We start from the raw sequence: 18,997 nt of genomic DNA, 5'->3' as shown, positions 1-18,997 counted from the left end.
CTATACTACTCCACTCTATACCCACCTACTACTCCACATCTATACCCACCTACTACTCCACTCTATACCCACCTACTACTCCACTCTATACCCACCTACTACTCCACTCTATACCCACCTACTACTCCACTCTATACCCACCTACTACTCCACACTATACCCACCTACTACTCCACTCTATACCCACCTACTACTCCACTCTATACCCACCTACTACTCCACTCTATACCCACCTACTACTCCACTCCATACCCACCTACTACTCCACTCCACCCCCACCTACTACTCCACTCTATACCCACCTACTACTCCACTCTATACCCACCTACTACTCCACTCTATACCCACCTACTACTCCTCTCTATACCCACCTACTACTCCTCTCTATACCCACCTACTACTCCTCTCTATACCCACCTACTACTCCACTCTATACCCACCTACTACTCCACACCCACCTACTACTCCACTCTATACCCACCTACTACTCCACTCTATACCCCACCTACTACTCCACTCTATACCCACCTACTACTCCACTCTATACCCACCTACTACTCCTCTCTATACCCACCTACTACTCCACTCTATACCCACCTACTACTCCACTCTATACCCACCTACTACTCCACACCCACCTACTACTCCACTCTATACCCACCTACTACTCCACTCTATACCCACCTACTACTCCACTCTATACCCACCTACTACTCCACTCTATACCCACCTACTACTCCACTCTATACCCACCTACTACTCCACTCTATACCCACCTACTACTCCACTCTATACCCACCTACTACTCCACTCTATACCCACCTACTACTCCACTCTATACCCACTGACTGTAGTGTAACCTACTACTGTCAAACACCCACACTTCCACATGGCTGAGAATGATCAAGGGCTCTGCAGATTCCCCTCCTCCCTCTCTCCTTATCCTCTCCCCCTCAGGCACCTTGCAGCACTCAGGATGAACCCAGAAATACTGACGTCTCATACTGAGGTGTCATCCCCACTACACATCCATTCTCCAAACAAGCCGTGTGTGAGAGGCAGTAGAATCAGACATAACATGGGCAGGTGTAGTGTGTGTGTGTGTATATATATATATATATATATATATATATATGAATGTGCCTATGAGAGAGGGGTGTGTATGAGGGGTGTATATGTGTGCGTACATATCAGTGTGCGCGTAGGTTCGCGTGCGTGTGACGCCTTACTAATAAAAAGCATACCTTTCACCTGGCTTTCATACTCTGCAATTATCTCTTTGTCCTTCTTGCTCCTGACCAGGTTCGACATGTCGGCGCACTAACGATGGTCAATCAGATAACGGTCCAAACCTTGATTATTCCGCTCCACCGCGCGTCTACGATGCCGGAGGCGCTCTCCCAAACCACAGGTTACATACTAGGGAATAGATCCACTCACTGCCGCAACAACAGAATGTATTATTCCTCCCCAAGGGATGGCGGATAAAACGCTCAATCATCCAGAATCACCCTCTCCATTGAGCCACCAGTGACTGCCTGAGCCATGCTAAGTTCGGGTTCTCTGTGAGCTGTCAACTGGGAAGCAGGTTGAAACAATTTCCCATTAGCGATCTCAATGAGCGCAGGAGAGGCAGCGGCAGTAGCCTACACACACACACACACACCGGGCTGCGGTAAGAGAGGGGTGCACGCCCACTAGGTTTTCCAGCGGAGCACACCCTGGTCTCTCGTTCGCTGGAGTTTCTCCTGTACAAGTCTCTCCCGTGTTTGCGTGAGTACTATGTACAGTATGTGTCTGTGATCTAACACTGTAGTAACCTTTCACACAAACTATGGGCAACGCTACTCCGCTCCAGCATGCCATGGGAAAGGGTGGGACTCGGGGGCGGGTTCCCAGATATGATTGACAGTTAGGCCTACCGTGACCACTGAAGCCTTGTTCACATTGGCAGTTTGAAGTGACTCAAATCTTATTTTATTTATTCGAAACTCTTCTTTTTCCTGCAGTCTGAACAGCCAAAAAGCACGTGGAATCAGATATTTAAAGTAACCTTTTTGTAGGTGGTTTGAAATCAGATACAAATCTTTCTTGGCCATGTAACTTGTTTGAATGGTCAAATCTGAATTATTTCCGCTCAAGTTGTTTTTAGACTGTTACTTGGCATATCTGGCTACTCTGTTGACAGTTAGACAAGAACATGTGGTAGCTAACTAGCTTGTTAATTGTTTACAAACCAAACAGTGACTGTGCTAAAGCCAAACAGCTACCTAGCTAGCTAGTTGACTGCTGTGGCTAACCAAAAAGGACTTGTTTTTGAAAGTTGGATCATTTTATCCTTTGAGGCTTTAAAAGTGTTCTCAGCCTACACCACTGTGCACACACCCGTAGTGACAACTAGCGTAGCCGAGTCAGCAAATGACTGCTGTTTGAACACACATCCGATTTGGTCACTTGTAAATTTCTGTTTGGACAGTCAGTATTCCAAAACTGATTTGAGCATTAAGGCATGCATTGTGAACAAGGCTTTATAGTGCTTCGTGTCTCGGTCATAATAAAGGTTCGTCGGATAGGACCCGTGTCCAATTAGGATTTATGACTAATAGGTCATTTATTAAAATCCTAATTAGATAATTTGTGAGATTCATTCAGAGGGGGTTTGGGTCAGCAGTGCAACACAGGTGCGTGCCTGCTGGTAGCCTAAAATAACTTATGTTTTACTGTAGAGAGGAGACACATTTCAACTCTTTGAGTTAAGTGCTAACAGAGAAAGACTGGATATAGTTGAAAGGGGCTCTAAGGGCTTGTATGAAACAGAGAATGAGAAGCCATAATAGCAGCGTTTACACAGGCAGCCCAATTCTGATCTTATGCCCAATTATTGGCAAAAGATCTGATTGGTCAAAATACCAATTAGTGGCAAAAGATCGCATTTGGGCTGTGTGTAAATGCAGCAAATGTTGCTTTTTGAATTTTTATTCTGAGGACACAGTACTGGATTTCACTCTAGCCAAGCATTAATTAGAAAGGCAACCAACTAACTGAAATATACCAAGAATTATCCTATGGAAAATTGTCATAAATATAGTTAGTTATACCTGGAGTACCTAAAATAGGCCTAGTTGGCCATTTAACTTGCCCTGCGTTCATAACCAAGTGGGAAGGTGGTATTTACCAGTTGTGAAGCCGTAAATCCAGTTGGATGAGTTCACGTGCTTTGACCTCGTTGAGAAATGCAGATTGTTTAAATTTACCCCTGCCTATATGTACAGTGCCTTCAGAAAGTATTCACGCCCCTTGACCTAGGAACATACATCTCTGTATGTTTCTAGCCCTTGACTTTTCCCACTTTGTTGTGTTAAACTGGCCTAAACACAATACCCCATAATGTCAGTGGAATAATGTTTTAAGACATTTTGACAAATTAATTAAAAATGAAACGCTGAAATGTCTTGAGTCAAAAAGTATTGAACCCCTTTGTCATGGCAAGCCTAAATAAGTTCAGGAGTATACATGTGCTTAACAAATCACGTAAGTTGCATGGACTCACTATGTGTGCAATAATAGTGATCACCTTTTTAATGACTACCTTATCTCTGTACCTAACACACACAATTATCTGTAAGGTCCCTCAGATGAGCAGTGAATTTCAAACAGATTCAACCACAAAGACCAGCGAGGTTTTCCAATGTCTCGCAAAGAAGGGAACCTATTGGTAGATGGGTAAAAAAAGCAGACATTGAATATCCCTTTGAGCATGTTGAAGTTATTAATTACACTTTGGATGGTGTATCAATACACCCAGTCTCTACAAAGATACAGGTGTCCTTCCTAACCTAGAGAGGAAGGTAACAGCTCAAGAATTTCACCATGAGGCCAATGGTGACTTTAAAACAGTTACAGAGTTTAATGGCTGTGATAGGAGAAAACTGAGGCTTGATCAACAACATTGTAGTTACTCAACAATAGCAAACTAAATGACAGAGTGAAAAGAAGGAAGCCTGAACAGAATAAAAATAGTCCAAAACATGTGTCCTGTTTGCAATAAGGCACGAAAGTAAAACTGCAAAAAATGTGGCAAAGAAATTGACTTCATGTCCTGAATAGAAAGAGTTAAGTTTGGGGAAAATTAGAGACTTACCCCGAAAAACTCACAGCTGTAACCACTGGCAAAGGTGATTCTAACATGTATTGACTCAGGGGTGTGAATATATTTTGAATTCAGGCTGTCACACTACAACATGTGGAATAAGTGAAGGGGTATGAATACTTTGAAGGCACTGTACATATCTACCACAAATATCATACCCCTGCACATTGATATCATACTGGTACTCCCTGAATATACTGTAGATTCATTCTTGTGTATTTTATTCCTCGTGTTTTTATTTTCTTATTTTGAACTCTGCATCGTTGGGAAAGAGCTCATACGTAAGCATTTCACGGTAAAGTCTACACCTGTTGCATTCGGCGCATCTTACAAATAAAATTTGATTTGATTTTGATTTAATTGGCTAATGGCAACAAGCTGTGTCAACCATAAACTAAAAGTACAGCTATCATGCTTGTAAACAAATTATAGTGTTCAAAAACCATATTAAACCAAGATTGCTTTTTATAAATAATGTTTTGTTTGCATTTAACTTCCAAAAATGCTAATATTGAGGTAATTGCTTACGTCATAGGTCAGCATGTGGATTTTTCCCAGCGTATGTGGTAAATACCACCTTCCCACTTGGTTAGACTGGGCATTCAACTGAGACTGCTCTTCTCTGTGTCACGGAGGCTCTCCGCACTGCTAAAGCTAACTCTCTCTCCTCTGCTCTCATCCTTCTAGACCTATCTGCTGCCTTTGATACTGTGAACCATCAGATCCTCCTCTCCACCCTCTCCGAGTTGGGCATCTCCGGTGCGGCCCACGCTTGGATTGCGTCCTACCTGACAGGTCGCTCCTACCAGGTGGCGTGGCGAGAATCTGTCTCCGCACCACGCGCTCTCACCACTGGTGTCCCCCAGGGCTCTGTTCTAGGCCCTCTCCTATTCTCGCTATACACCAAGTCACTTGGCTCTGTCATATCCTCACATGGTCTCTCCTATCATTGCTATGCAGACGACACACAATTAATCTTCTCCTTTCCCCCTTCTGATAACCAGGCGGCGAATCGCATCTCTGCATGTCTGGTAGACATATCAGTGTGGATGACGGATCACCACCTCAAGCTGAACCTCGGCAAGACGGAGCTGCTCTTCCTCCCGGGGAAGGACTGCCCGTTCCATGATCTCGCCATCACGGTTGACAACTCCCTTGTGTCCTCCTCCCAGAGTGCTAAGAACCTTGGCGTGATCCTGGACAACACCCTGTCGTTCTCCACTAACATCAAGGCGGTGACCCGATCCTGTAGGTTCATGCTCTACAACATTCGCAGAGTACGACCCTGCCTCACACAGGAAGCGACGCAGGTCCTAATCCAGGCACTTGTCATCTCACGTCTGGATTACTGCAACTCACTGTTGGCTGGGCTCCCTGCCTGTGCCATTAAACCCCTACAACTCATCCAGAACGCCGCAGCCCGTCTGGTGTTCAACCTTCCCAAGTTCTCTCACGTCACCCCGCTCCTCCGCTCTCTCCACTGGCTTCCAGTTGAAGCTCGCATCCGCTACAAGACCATGGTGCTTGTCTACGGAGCTGTGAGGGGAACGGCACCTCCATACCTTCAGGCTCTGATCAGGCCCTACACCCAAACAAGGGCACTGCTTTCATCCACCTCTGGCCTGCTGGCCCCCCTACCTCTGAGGAAGCCCGCTCAGCCCAGTCCAAACTGTTCGCTGCTCTGGCACCCCAATGGTGGAACAAGCTCCCTCACGACGCCAGGACAGCGGAGTCAATCACCACCTTCCGGAGACACCTGAAACCCCACCTCTTTAAGGAATACCTGGGATAGGATAAAGTAATCCTTCTAACCCCCCCCCCCCCCTTAAAAGATTTAGATGCACTATTGTAAAGTGGTTGTTCCACTGGATATCATAAGGTGAATGCACCAATTTGTAAGTCGCTCTGGATAAGAGCGTCTGCTAAATGACTTAAATGTAAATGTAAATGTTATGAACGCAGGGTTAGTTTTGGAATGGGAGTTATTTGTACTGAAAACTTGCATATGGAGTGGATCCCCCCCAGGCAGTGGCGACCCGTCATTCAGGGCAGGTGGGGCAGAGACCGCATGTTTTGGGCCCCACCTGTTTAGCAAAAAGTATGTGCTCTCTCTGTATCTCTCTCTGTATCTCTCTCTCTATATATACAGTGAGGGGGGAAAAGTATTTGATCACCTGCTGATTTTGTACATTTGCCCACTGACAAAGAAATGATCAGTCTATAATTTTAATGGTAGGTTTATTTGAACAGTGAGAGACAGAATAACAAACAAAAAATCCAGAAAAACAAATGTCAAAAATGTTATAAATTCATTTGCATTTTAATGAGGGAAATAAGTATTTGACCCCCTCTCAATCAGAAAGATTTCTGGCTCCCAGGTGTCTTTTATACAGGTAACGAGCTGAGATTAGGAGCACACTCTTAAAGGGAGAGCTTGTTACCTGTATAAAAGACACCTGTCCACAGAAGCAATCACTCAATCAGATTCCAAACTCTCCACCATGGCCAAGACCAAAGAGGTCTCCAAGGATGTCAGGGACAAGATTGTAGACCTACACAAGGCTGGAATGGGCTACAAGATCATCGCCAAGCAGCTTGGTGAGAAGGTGACAACAGTTGGTGCGATTATTCGCAAATGGAAGAAACACAAAATAACTGTCAATTTCCCTCGGCCTGGGGGTCCATGCAAGATCTCACCTCGTGGAGTTGCAATGATCATGAGAACGGTGAGGAATCAGCCCAGAACTACACGGGAGGATCTTGTCAATAATCTAAAGGCAGCTGGGACCATAGTCACCAAGAAAACAATTGGTAACACACTACGCCGTGAAGGACTGAAATCCTGCAGCGCCCACAAGATCCCCCTGCTCAAAAAAACACATATACATGCCCGTCTGAAGTTTGCAGAGGAACATCTGAATGATTCAGAGGACAACTGGGTGAAAGTGTTGTGGTCAGATGAGACCAAAATGGAGCTCTTTGGCATCAACTCAACTCACCGTGTTTGGAGGAGGAGGAATGCTGCCTATGACCCCAAGAACACAATCCCCACCGTCAAACATGGAGGTGGAAACATTATTCTTTGGGGGTGTTTTTCTGCTAAGGGGACAGGACAAATTCACCGCATCAAAGGGACGATGGACAGGGCCATGTACCGTCAAATCTTGGGTGAGAACCTCCTTCCCTCAGCCAGGGCATTGACAATGGGTCGTGGATGGGTATTCCAGCATGACAATGACCCAAAACACACGGCCAAGGCAATAAAGGAGTGGATCAAGAAGAAGCACATTAAGGTCCTGGAGTGGCCTAGCCAGTCTCCAGACCTTAATCCCATAGAAAATCTGTGGAGGGAGCTGAAGGTTCGAGATGCCAAACGTCAGCCTCGAAACCTGAATGACTTGGAGAAGATCTGCAAAGAGGAGTGGGACAAAATCACTCCTGAGATGTGTGCAAACCTGGTGGCCAACTACAAGAAACGTCTGACCTCTGTGATTGCCAACAAGGGTTTTGCCACCAAGTACTAAGTCATGTTTTGCACAGGGGTCAAATACTTATTTCCCTCATTAAAATGCAAATCATTTTATAACATTTTTGACATGCGTTTTTCTGGATTTTTTTGTTGTTATTCTGTCTCTCACTGTTCAAATAAACCTACTATTAAAATTATAGACTGATAATTTCTTTGGCAAGCCAAATACTCTCTCGCTCTCGCTCTATATATATATATATATATCTCAGTACCAGTCAAAAGTTTGGACACACCTACTCATTCAAGGGGTTTTCTTTATTTTTACCGTTTTCTACATTGTAGAATAAGGAAGACATTACAACTATGAAATAACACATATGGAATCATGTAGTAACCAAAAAAGTGTTAAACAAATGAAAATATATTTTAGATGTGAGATTCTTCAAAGTAGCCACCCTTGGCCTTGATGACAGCTTTGCACACTCTTGGCATTCTCTCAATCAGCTTCATGAGATAGTTACCTGGAATTCTTTCCATCAAATCAAAAATTGAATCAAACTTTATTTGCCACATGTGCCGAATACAACAATTGTAGACTTTACTGTGAAATGCTTACTTACAAGCCCTTAACCAACAGTGCAGTTCAAGAAGAAGAAAATATTTACCAAGTAGGCTAAAATAAAAAGTAATAATAAAAAGTAACACAATAACGAGGCTATATACAGGGGGTACCGGTTCTGAGTCAGTGTGCAGGGGTATAGGCTAGTTGAGGTAATCTGTACATGGGGGGTTCAATGTAAATTGTTGGGTGGCGATTTTTATGAATTGTTCAGCAGTCTAATGGCTTGGGGGTAGAAGCTGTTGAGTAGCCTTTTGGTCCTTTTGGTTCTTAATGTGTTTGAGACAATCAGTTGTTGTGACAAGGTAGGGGTGGTATACAGAAGATAGCCCTATTTGTTAAAATACCAAGTCGATATATGCAAGAACAGCTCAAATAAGCAAAGAGAAACGACAGTCTATCATTACTTTGAGACATGAAGGTCAGTCAATCCGGAAAATGTCAAGAACCTTCAAAAAGTGCAGTCGCAAAAACCATCAAGCGCTATGATGAAACTGGCTCTCATGAGGACCACCACAGGAAAGTAAGACCCAGAGTTTCATCTGCTGCAGAGGATAAGTTCGAGTTACCAGCCTGAGAAATTGCAGCCCAAATAAATCCTTCAGAGTTCAAGTAACAGACACATATCAACATCAACTGTTTAGAAGAGACTGCATGAATCAGGCCTTCATGTTTGAGTTGCTGCAAAGAAACCACTACTAAAGGACACCAATAAGAAGAAGAGACTTGCTTGGGCCAAGAAACACGAGCAATGGACATTAGACTGGTGACTCCAAATTTGAGATTTTTGGTTCCAACCGCCGTGTCTCTGTGAGCCGCAGAATAGGTGAACGGATGATCTCCGCATGTGTGGTTCCCACCGTGACACTTTGAAGAGGAGGTGTGGTGGTGCTTTGCTGGTGACACTGTCTGTGATTTTATTCAAGGCACACTTAACCAGCATGTCTACCACATCATTCTGCAGCGATACGCCATCCCATCTGGTTTGCGCTTAGGGGGACTATCATTTGTTTTTCAACAGGACAATGACCCAACACACCTCCAGGCTGTGTAAGGGCTATTTGACCAAGGAGAGTGATGGAGTGCTGCATCAGATGACTTGGCCTCCACAATCACACAACCTCAACCCAATTGAGATGGTTTAGGATGAGTTTGACCGCAGAGTGAAGGAAAAGTGTCCAACAAGTGCTCAGCATATGTGGGAACTCCTTCAAGACAGTTAAAGCATTCCAGATGAAGCTGGTTGAGAGAATGCCAAGAGTGTGCAAAGTGGTCATAGGCTATAAATCAAATATATTTCAATGTAACTTTTTTTGGTTACTACATAACTCCATATGTGTTATTTCATTTTTTTGATGTCTTCACTATTATTCTACAATGTAAAAAATAAATAAAAACCCTTGAATGAGTAGGTGTCTAAACTTTTGACTGGTACTGTATGTGTGTGTGTGTACATACATACATACATACATACATACATACATACATACAATACACAACATGTTGTAAATCGCAATTTCAACAATGAGTGGTTTGGAATGAATCAGTGGCTAACCGCAACGGTTGCAAAGCAATCACTAGCCTGCTATTCAGTGGAGAGGGTGTGTGGTCCAAGTCTGGGTTTAACCTTAAAATGATAAACAGTCACATGCAACACCATGGGCCAGAAAAGTTTTTAATACATTGGCCATGCTGTCAATCCAGCATGACTTCTGCCGCGTTCAAAACAACTTGGAACTGAGAAATGAGACTTTGATGACAACATTTGCCCACAAGAAGGACCGCCGCGCCATCTTCCTGTTCAAGTGAGCACAGCACGACAAGGTGAGTCCAGAAATGTCTTGTATGCTGCTGCACAAATTATGTAATATGCCAGGGAGATACACTTAGTATTACTTTCTTAGTTACAGTATATGTGCCTCCTCCTAATAATTTGGTTCCTTTCCACCTCATAACTTAGCCTACTGTTCTGACTTGGTGGTGCACATGTAGCCTATAGAAATGTCATTATCGAATATTGTAAGAGCTTTCATTGTCTGCTTATATGCCCCCTTTATTTATCCTACAATTCTGACTTGGTGTACAGGGAGAATACTGTAAGAATGGCCCATGTTCTGAATTCTGTCGCTGTACATTTCAAAAGTACTTAACAAATAGTTATATTGACTACGTCTGTCTTAGGACGCACATTGTCTTCATCTAAATTACGGATTGCCTCTGATCCGCTCATTGTGCCTTTATACAATAGTTTGTACATCTCAATTGTCAGTAGAAACCACATTTGTTTAAGCAAGTCAGTAATATTAGCATTTATTGTTATTTTTTTAAAGTCAGTAAATGAGGCTGAATGAACTGTTTCACTGCCAGACAAGTCTCTGCTGATAGCCAGGTGTAGCGGTGGTAAGGATTCACTCCAGGGTGCTGAAAAGAAAGCTCTGCTGTTGGGACAGCTTTATGTAGACCCTAACAGTTTGTGGGCACCGTTTGTCACCGTTATAGTGCAATTAATGTATTGTTTAGTGTTGTGGGTTTGCTGGCATGTATCTAAAACATGTTTTTTTGCCCCACCAAGATTTACATCTACACTGCCCCCAGGACCTGCACATTCCGCTGTGTGTTGATGCAGACTGGTCTGCCATCTAGTGACACTATGCATATCTACAGAACCCTCTTCAGGATGCAGTCTTGCCTATGGCCCTGCTGCCACCAGATGCCAGTAGAGTCCTGCTAGTTACTCCACTTATTCATCCTCTGGACCTAGCTCTTTATAGAATAGTGTGTATATATATTTATATAATACATGGTTTCTTGGTGGAGATAATGAATATGAGGTTGAAAAGTGGTAGAATTACCCTTTAAATAATATGTCAGAACCCCACTGGCAGGCATGCTGTTGTGTTGGCCCTAGTGGTCTCCCATATCTAGCTTGACAAATTAGGGATAGAGAGGATGTAGGATATGATACTGTGGGAGGGGTCTACATGATCCGGTTCGAAGCACTTCATGCTACTGGGCTGGAATAAAAGCCTGCATCAATCATGTTGGGCCTGGTTGAGAGGTTAAGGGCATATGCTCATCTGCAGGAATCAGTGCATAGTCAGTCATATAGGCTATGAGTAATATTGCTGTATGCTGTTACTATGGTGTTCATGCAAACAAACCTGCACTGTTGACATTGATGAACACCTCATCCAATCAGAGAGTCTCAGCTTCTCACTCACTATCATTTATTTACATGAATTGAATTACCTCATGGAGCAAAAATGTATTACATTTATTAAGATAATTTTCTAAATTCTTACGTTCCATCTATCGATGGGAGATGAAGACACCGGTAACTTCCAGGTTGAGAGGAAGTAATGTTATCGCCAGGTAAAGGTTTGTTAAAAAATTGCTGCCAAGACTTTATGCTAGCTAAGCTGTAGGGGAGAGTGGGTTAAGTTGAGCCAAAGGGTTCGTTGAACCTGTTTCGCGGAAACCATACACAATTAATCATGTGACCAAATATTTAGGAAGATGTCATCATTTCATGGAGTCTGAAGGAACAAGCCACATGGAAAAGTGGTAACCAGTGTTGGGGAAGCTACTCTGAAAATATAGTTTACCAAGCTACCAATTACTTCACACTGGAAGAAGTTAAGCTACACTAAAGTTACCCTTAAGAAAAATGGTTTAATTAACTATAGTTACTTTTAAAAAGTAGTCCAGTCCATCCAAACTACTTTGTGGGGTCATATGATAACAGAATATGTAATTTAGCCTATTGTGTAGTTCTAGTAGTTAGCTACACTGCTGCATGGCAAAACAAGTAATTAAGTACTGAAAACACTACCTAGATTCAAATTTAGTTCAACTACCACCTACTGCAAAATGTAGTTAAAGACATTAATTGAACTACATGTAGTTCACTACTCCCCAACACGGGTGGTAACCAAGTTAGGTTCATAAAACAGATTTTCACAAAGTCAAATTAATGTGTTTGGTTTAGATACAAGCGTCATGAAACATAAGTATATCATTTTAAGATTGTTCTATACATCAGCTGGGGTCTACAATATGAGGTCTTAAACCTAGCATGAAAGTGCATCCTTGTAGCTGTGTTGGCTAATATAGTACAAATGTTTGCCTTGGGGTAACTTGAGCCAATGTCCATGGGGTAAATTGTCTGTTTTATGCATAATGGAGCCGATTGAGACTTAGGAAATGTACGTTTTTTCCTACGTATGCCATTACTACGCAGTTCTCAGTAATTGGTATTCAGACTTACCTTATGCAGGCGCGTAACCGGCTTCGCAGGCATGGTTCCCTTCCACAGTCTGAATACATTTTATTAAACCACTGAAAACCCTCCCACTTGCTGGCCAACAGATTTTCTTGTGGAGTTTTCATTCAATTGAGTTGTTAGTACATTAACCTTAAGCCATCCCTTTAAATACGCTGTACCTTTTAATTTGGTCACAGACTCACTAGAATGCATCGAAATAACAGCTTCAGAATATTAGTGATCAGCCATCTAAATACATGCATATTTGTCTCCGTTTCGGCACCAGCTGGTTTAAAAATACTCTGCTTTTGTAGATATTTAGGCACATTTTAAGGTTAGGAAAGTATGTGGAGAGCTTTTAAACAATGTATTGATGAATACATTTTTGGGGTTTAATTCATCCTGAAAGTTGCCATATTCAAGTTCAAACCATTAAATATTGGAAGGTGAAAAAAGTGTACAATAGGGGTTGAACAATAGGCTAGTCCAATAAATCTACCCTAATCCTCACTAATAATGTAACTGTAATGACAAAGGTCAGCCATCGTGAACTGTGCTCCAGGTTTAAACGGCTACGTATGGTCTGCATTCCAGAAGGATTCAAATTGGCTACATGTCCCAAATTATTGCACAACGTTAGCATAATATGATCTACTATAGCAACCCTCAGGAACAACTACACAGATGTGACCAGTGTTGCCAACTTAGTGACTTTGTCGCTATATTTAGCAAGTATTCAGACCCCTCGAGCGACACATTTTCAAAAAAGTGACTAGCGACAAATCTAGCGACTTTTTCTGGTGTTATTGGAGACTTTTGGAGACTCTGACGTGAAAGCACGTATCGTTCTTACTCTTCTCAAGGAGCAGCGGGTGCTGCCGTGGGCCCCACCCCCGTCCCAAAGCACTCACAGGCGGCCCAGTCCTCGCATAGCAGTCCCTCCCAGCTGCAGTCAGAGCAGGAGATGTTCACCCCTCCTCGTCCAGACTGCAAATGAATCGCGCATGCGGGAAGCCGCCGCTGGCTGATCCCGCCCTGGCTTACATTTAAAAAAATATTAACCTGAATTAGGGCCAGACTTGTTACCATAATTTTCTCACATTGCCATTGACAGTTTTTTTCTATTGTCACTTTTTGGTCCATTTAGATTGTATACTAAAAAAATGTTATGGTTAAAAATGTTCATGTTTTACTGCGACTTGTTGTAGGCTCCTAAGTGGACCATAAGGTTAAAAACCAAATTAAGAAAACTAAACAATTTTTTAAAATAAAATACTAAGTAACTCCGCCAGAGTGTCTCTTTTGGGTAACTTTTGTCGGTCCCAAGCCCGGGTAAAGGAGGAGGGTTGGAATTGTGACATAAAAAAAACAAGAATTGACAGAAGAAAGTTCATTTGTAGTTCTAAACATATTTAGAGTGTTTTTTACTCACTTTTTGTCTCTCCCACGACGTTATTCCTCTCTCCTACAGTGTCTGTCCATCAGAATTACATGCACATGACCAATTATGCAAATTAGGTGATGACGACTTTTAGGACAGCCAATAGCTACTTTCCTTACTGAGAAAGTAACGGAATGGAATGATGCAACATTTAGTCTACACATTGAAGGAAACTAACACTAAAGTTACAATTATATGGGTATTACTGATATTGGCTAATATTTAACATTCTACTAATTGTAAAATAAAACTGAGAAAAGGCAGGGCATATAATTAAAACATAATGCGCATAAATCAACTTGATCGGTTCGGCGATACAAAAGCCTATAGCTTGGTGCAGCCCATCATTTAAGAGCGTTGGGCCTGTAGCTGAAAGGTTGCTAGTTCAAATCCCCGAGCCGGCAAGGTGGAAAAATCTTCTGTTCTGCCCTTGAGCAAGGTAGTTAACCTCCAACAACAACTGCTACCTGGGAGCCGATGAAGACAGCCCCCTCACCTCTAGTTCAGAGGGGTTGGGTTAAATGCATAAGATGCATTTTGGTTGAATGCATTATGCTTTGCAACTGACTAGATTTTCCCTTCCCTTCCCTTGGGTCTCCAAATTTGAATAACGGCACAGCTATTTATAGCCTACTTCCCTGTGGAAAATGGGCCGCAATACATGTCATGTTGTAATGATTTTCAGTTTGCTTCCATATGACTGGTTTCACATTAGTCTCCAGGGATCATAAGGAAAAATTAAAACAATTGCTCTTTGTATTTACAATCCCGTTTTCCAAACGGATTACTCATTTACCTAACTCTTTATCGATTTATACATTACAGTGATTGGAGAATGCTGTTATTTCTATTGGGGGGGGGGGGGGGAGAAAGATGCCTTTTCTACTTTGGACCTGGTTCGCTCAACCTTTTTCATGGTTTCATCACGGGTAAATATGGTGGCATTATGAGGGAATTAAGTCAAGGTCAGAATATGGAGTATCTATAGACACCCCTCCACCACACCTTCATTTGATCTCCACCCCAAATGAATAGCGGGTGAATAGTATGATATTTTCATGCTTAAATTCAAGGTCAGAATACGCATAGTGAATCAAAAGGGAATTAAGTTCCATTTACTCATGAATAACTCAGGTTGGAATTCCTCCCCATGAATAGTATTTTTGCAATGTATCATGCATATGAACTCAAGATATCTGCTTAGTGCATTTTTATTGCTACAATCTTCATGCCCACTGTATACAAATGTAACACGCCTTGGACTGAGATGTGGTCAGCAGATGAGAAACCTGAATTAACAGGGTGAGATGATGAGATGGAGAAACATTAGTGTTTAGTAGTAGGCACTCTCCAAGATGTATTAAAATATTGTTCTCTTTTGTTAATCTTTTTTGTTCCCCAAATCAATTAAACAGTACATTACAACTCAACTCAAATCAAATGTATTTATATAGCCCTTCTTACATCAACTGATATCTCAAAGTGCTGTACAGAAACCCAGCCTAAAACCCCAAACAGCAAGTAATGCAGGTGTAGAAGCACGGTGGCTAGGAAAAACTCCCTAGAAAGGCCTAAACCTAGAGAGGAACCAGGCTATGAGGGGTGGCCAGTCCTCTTCTGGCTGTGCCGGGTGGAGATTATAACAGAACATGGCCAAGATGTTCAAATGTTCATAAATGACCAGCATGGTCAAATAATAATAATCACAGTAGTTGTTGAGGGTGCAACAAGTCAGCACCTCGAGTAAATGTCAGTTGGCTTTTCATAGCCGATCATTGAGAGTATCTCTACCGCTCCTACTGTCTCTAGAGTTGAAAACAGCAGGTCTGGGACAGGTAGCATGTCCGGTGAACAGCCGCAGGCAGAACAGTTGAAACTGGAGCAGCAGCACGGCCAGGTGGACTGGGGACAGCAAGGAGTCATCATGGCAGGTAGTCCTGAGGCATGGTCCTAGGGCTCAGGTTCTCCGAGAGAAAGAAAGAAAGAAAGAGAGAATTAGAGAGAGCATATATAAATTCACACAGGACACCGGATAAGACAAGAGAAATACTCCAGATGTAACAGACTGACCCTAGCCCCCGACACAAACTACTGCAGCATAAATACTGGAGGCTGAGACAGGAGGGATCAGAAGACACTGTGGCCCCATCCGATGATACCCCCGAACAGGGCCAAACAGGCAGGATATAACCCCACCCACTTTGCCAAAGCACAGCCCCCACACCACTAGAGGGATGTCTACAACCACCAACTTACCGTCCCAAGACAAGGCCGAGTATAGCCCACAAAGATCTCCGCCATGGCACAACCCAAGGGGGGGGCGCCAACCCAGACAGGAAGACCACGTCAGTGACTCAACCCACTCAAGTGACGCACCCCTCCCATGGACGGCATGGAAGAACACCAGTAAGCCAGTGACTCAGCCCCTGTAATAGGGTTAGAGGCAGAGAATCCCAGTGGAAAGAGGGGAACCGGCAAGGCAGAGACAGCAAGGGCGGTTCGTTGCTCCAGCCTTTCCGTTCACCTTCACACTCCTGGGCCAGACTATACTTAATCATAGGACCTACTGAAGAGATAAGTCTTCAGTAAAGACTTAAAGGTTGAGACTGAGTCTGCGTCTCTCACATGGGTAGGCAGACCATTCCATAAAAATGGAGCTCTATAGGAGAAAGCCCTACCTCCAGCCGTTTGCTTAGAAATTCTAGGGACAATTAGGAGGCCTGCGTCTTGTGACCGTAGCGTACGTGTAGGTATGTACGGCAGGACCAAATCGGAAAGATAGGTAGGATCAAGCCCATGTAATGCTTTGTAGGTTAGCAGTAAAACCTTGAAATCAGCCTTTGCCTTAACAGGAAGCCAGTGTAGGGAGGCTAGCACTGGAGTAATATGATCACATTTTTTGGTTCTAGTCAGGATTCTAGCAGCCGTATTTAGCACTAACTGAAGTTTATTTAGTGCTTTATCCGGGTAGCCGGAAAGTAGAGCATTGCAGTAGTCCAGCCTAGAAGTAACAAAAGCATGGATTAATTTTTCTGCGTCATTTTTGGACAGAAAGGTTCTGATTTTTGCAATGTTACGTAGATGGAAAAAAGCTGTCCTTGAAACAGTCTTGATATGTTCTTCAAAAGAGAGATCAGGGTCCAGAGTAACGCCGAGGTCCTTCACAGTTTTATTTGAGACGACTGTACAACCATCCAGATTAATTGTCAGATTCAACAGAAGATCTCTTTGTTTCTTGGGACCTAGAACAAGCATCTCTGTTTTGTCGGTGTTTAAAAGTAGAAAGTTTGCAGCCATCCACTTCCTTATGTCTGAAACACAGGCTTCTAGCGAGGGCAATTTTGGGGCTTCACCATGTTTCATTGAAATGTACAGCTGTGTGTCGTCCGCATAGCAGTGTCTCTCACTGTCTGTAGATATGAGTACAGAGCAGCAAATTAGTGGATGTATGTATTTGACTAATATATGGAGTTGTGGATGGTTAGAGGCATTTTGTGCTTTGATGGTCTGTTTTTGATCTATAGTTTCCTGTCCTAGCTTATCTGTGCATGGAGCTTATCTGTGTATTTGTACATAAGAAAATGAGATAAACAACCTTCTTTCTCGCTCTCTCTCCCCCTGAGGAAATCCCATTCCAGTATAACTAATAGACAGACATTACTCTGGATCGACAGGGGTAGAAAAGGGTTGGCCACCCAATAAATATGTAGATGCGGAGGGCCAAAGGGGATGATTTGATTAAAGGAGACAAGCATACAGCTACCTGAAATGAACTGAAAGAAACCCACTCAAAACATGGGAACATGTCCCCACCAGAGTCCGGGGCTAGATTCCGAAAGGCAAATATGAAAGGGGAATGAGATTCCCTTCTGCCTTTTAAAAAGACATGGTTCAACGAAGCTATTGTCTGGGAATGATTTTCTTCACCTGGAGCAGTCCTAACAGAATTAAAGGGAGTTTGTCTGATCGCAGACAGCCCATCTACCCCTCACTGTTTCCAGTATGTAACCTCATTAATGGTCCCCCTCCTTCCCATCACTGTCCCCTACAGCAGCAGTCCATCTCTCTCTCTCATCTTTTTCTCTCCTTTTGTCAATCTCCCTCTATCATTCTCTCTCTTTCATTCCATAATTTCCGCTCTCCTGAGTTCAAACAGATTGCACTTTTGCATGCCTTGGAAAACAGGTTGTTCTATGGCAGAGCCTTAAAAAATACACTGATACACACACACACACACAGAAGCTGATTCCCAATCTTTAGAGGTGAGGAAATAAATCTGTCTGAGCTCCAGTGAGTACATCAACATTAGATTAAGGAAACATAAATGAGTACAGTCCATTACAGGAAACAAGCCTACAGGAAATGAAAGAGGAAGAGGATGGAGGGCGGGCAGGAGATCAGCGAGAGATGGATGCAGGGAGTTCAGAGAGGGAAAGAGGTGAGCAATCTGTCTGTCTTCGTAGGGAGTTCCCCAATGACCTACCATTGACAATGTTTAGACTCCCTTTGAGGTGGATGACCCAATAAGAGGGCTTTCCTATGTCCACTAACTCACGCTCTCCCTGCCCTGTCCTAGTAAACTCTTATAGGAGGGGGTCAGATACAGAGGGCTCAGCCTGAACCCCCTCACCAGTCATTGGTCATGGGTCATCACTGGCTCTCAGGTCACCAGGGGCATTGAGGGATTCTCTGTAAACATACTCGTATATCAGAGTCACACCAGACCCTTTTCACAAGGTTGAGAGGAAAGCTGGACCACACAAACACATGCAAACCCACACACTTTGTCCCTCATCTGCCTATATTGCCTATCTGTAGTTAGAATACCATACATTCCTTTACCTCATGCCACTCCCCAACTGTTCCATATGAGGGAGGGAGAGGAAGGGATGGAGAGAGTGAGAGAGAGAAAGAGAGAGAGCGATTGAGTCTGTCTCTAAATAGGGGTATGTAATGACTGATTAATCCCCAGCCATCACATTATTGTTGATTTTATATCTAAAACATTCCATTACTACACATCTCCATAACCACATTCCATACCATTCACACAT

At 43.1% G+C, this 18,997-nt stretch overlaps 1 protein-coding gene across 3 annotated transcripts in view; it reads right to left on the bottom strand.

Moving 5' to 3' along the window:
* Window positions 1-1,643, bottom strand: part of LOC115180043 (SLIT-ROBO Rho GTPase-activating protein 1) — a 28,259-nt gene extending 26,616 nt beyond the window's left edge. For all 3 annotated transcript variants that reach the window (XM_029741937.1, XM_029741935.1, XM_029741936.1), the window contains exon 1: window positions 1,245-1,643. In XM_029741937.1, coding sequence (XP_029597797.1) covers window positions 1,245-1,311 — 67 coding nt within the window. In that variant the 5' untranslated portion in view covers window positions 1,312-1,643. The remainder of the gene's footprint in view (window positions 1-1,244) is intronic.
* Window positions 1,644-18,997: the final 17,354 nt, after the last annotated feature.

This window comes from Salmo trutta, chromosome 40 (assembly GCF_901001165.1).
Source record: "Salmo trutta chromosome 40, fSalTru1.1, whole genome shotgun sequence".
Taxonomy (NCBI): domain Eukaryota; kingdom Metazoa; phylum Chordata; class Actinopteri; order Salmoniformes; family Salmonidae; genus Salmo; species Salmo trutta.
The sequence above is the reverse complement of the archived record's forward strand: the minus strand, read 5'-3'. Positions and strand labels throughout refer to the sequence as shown.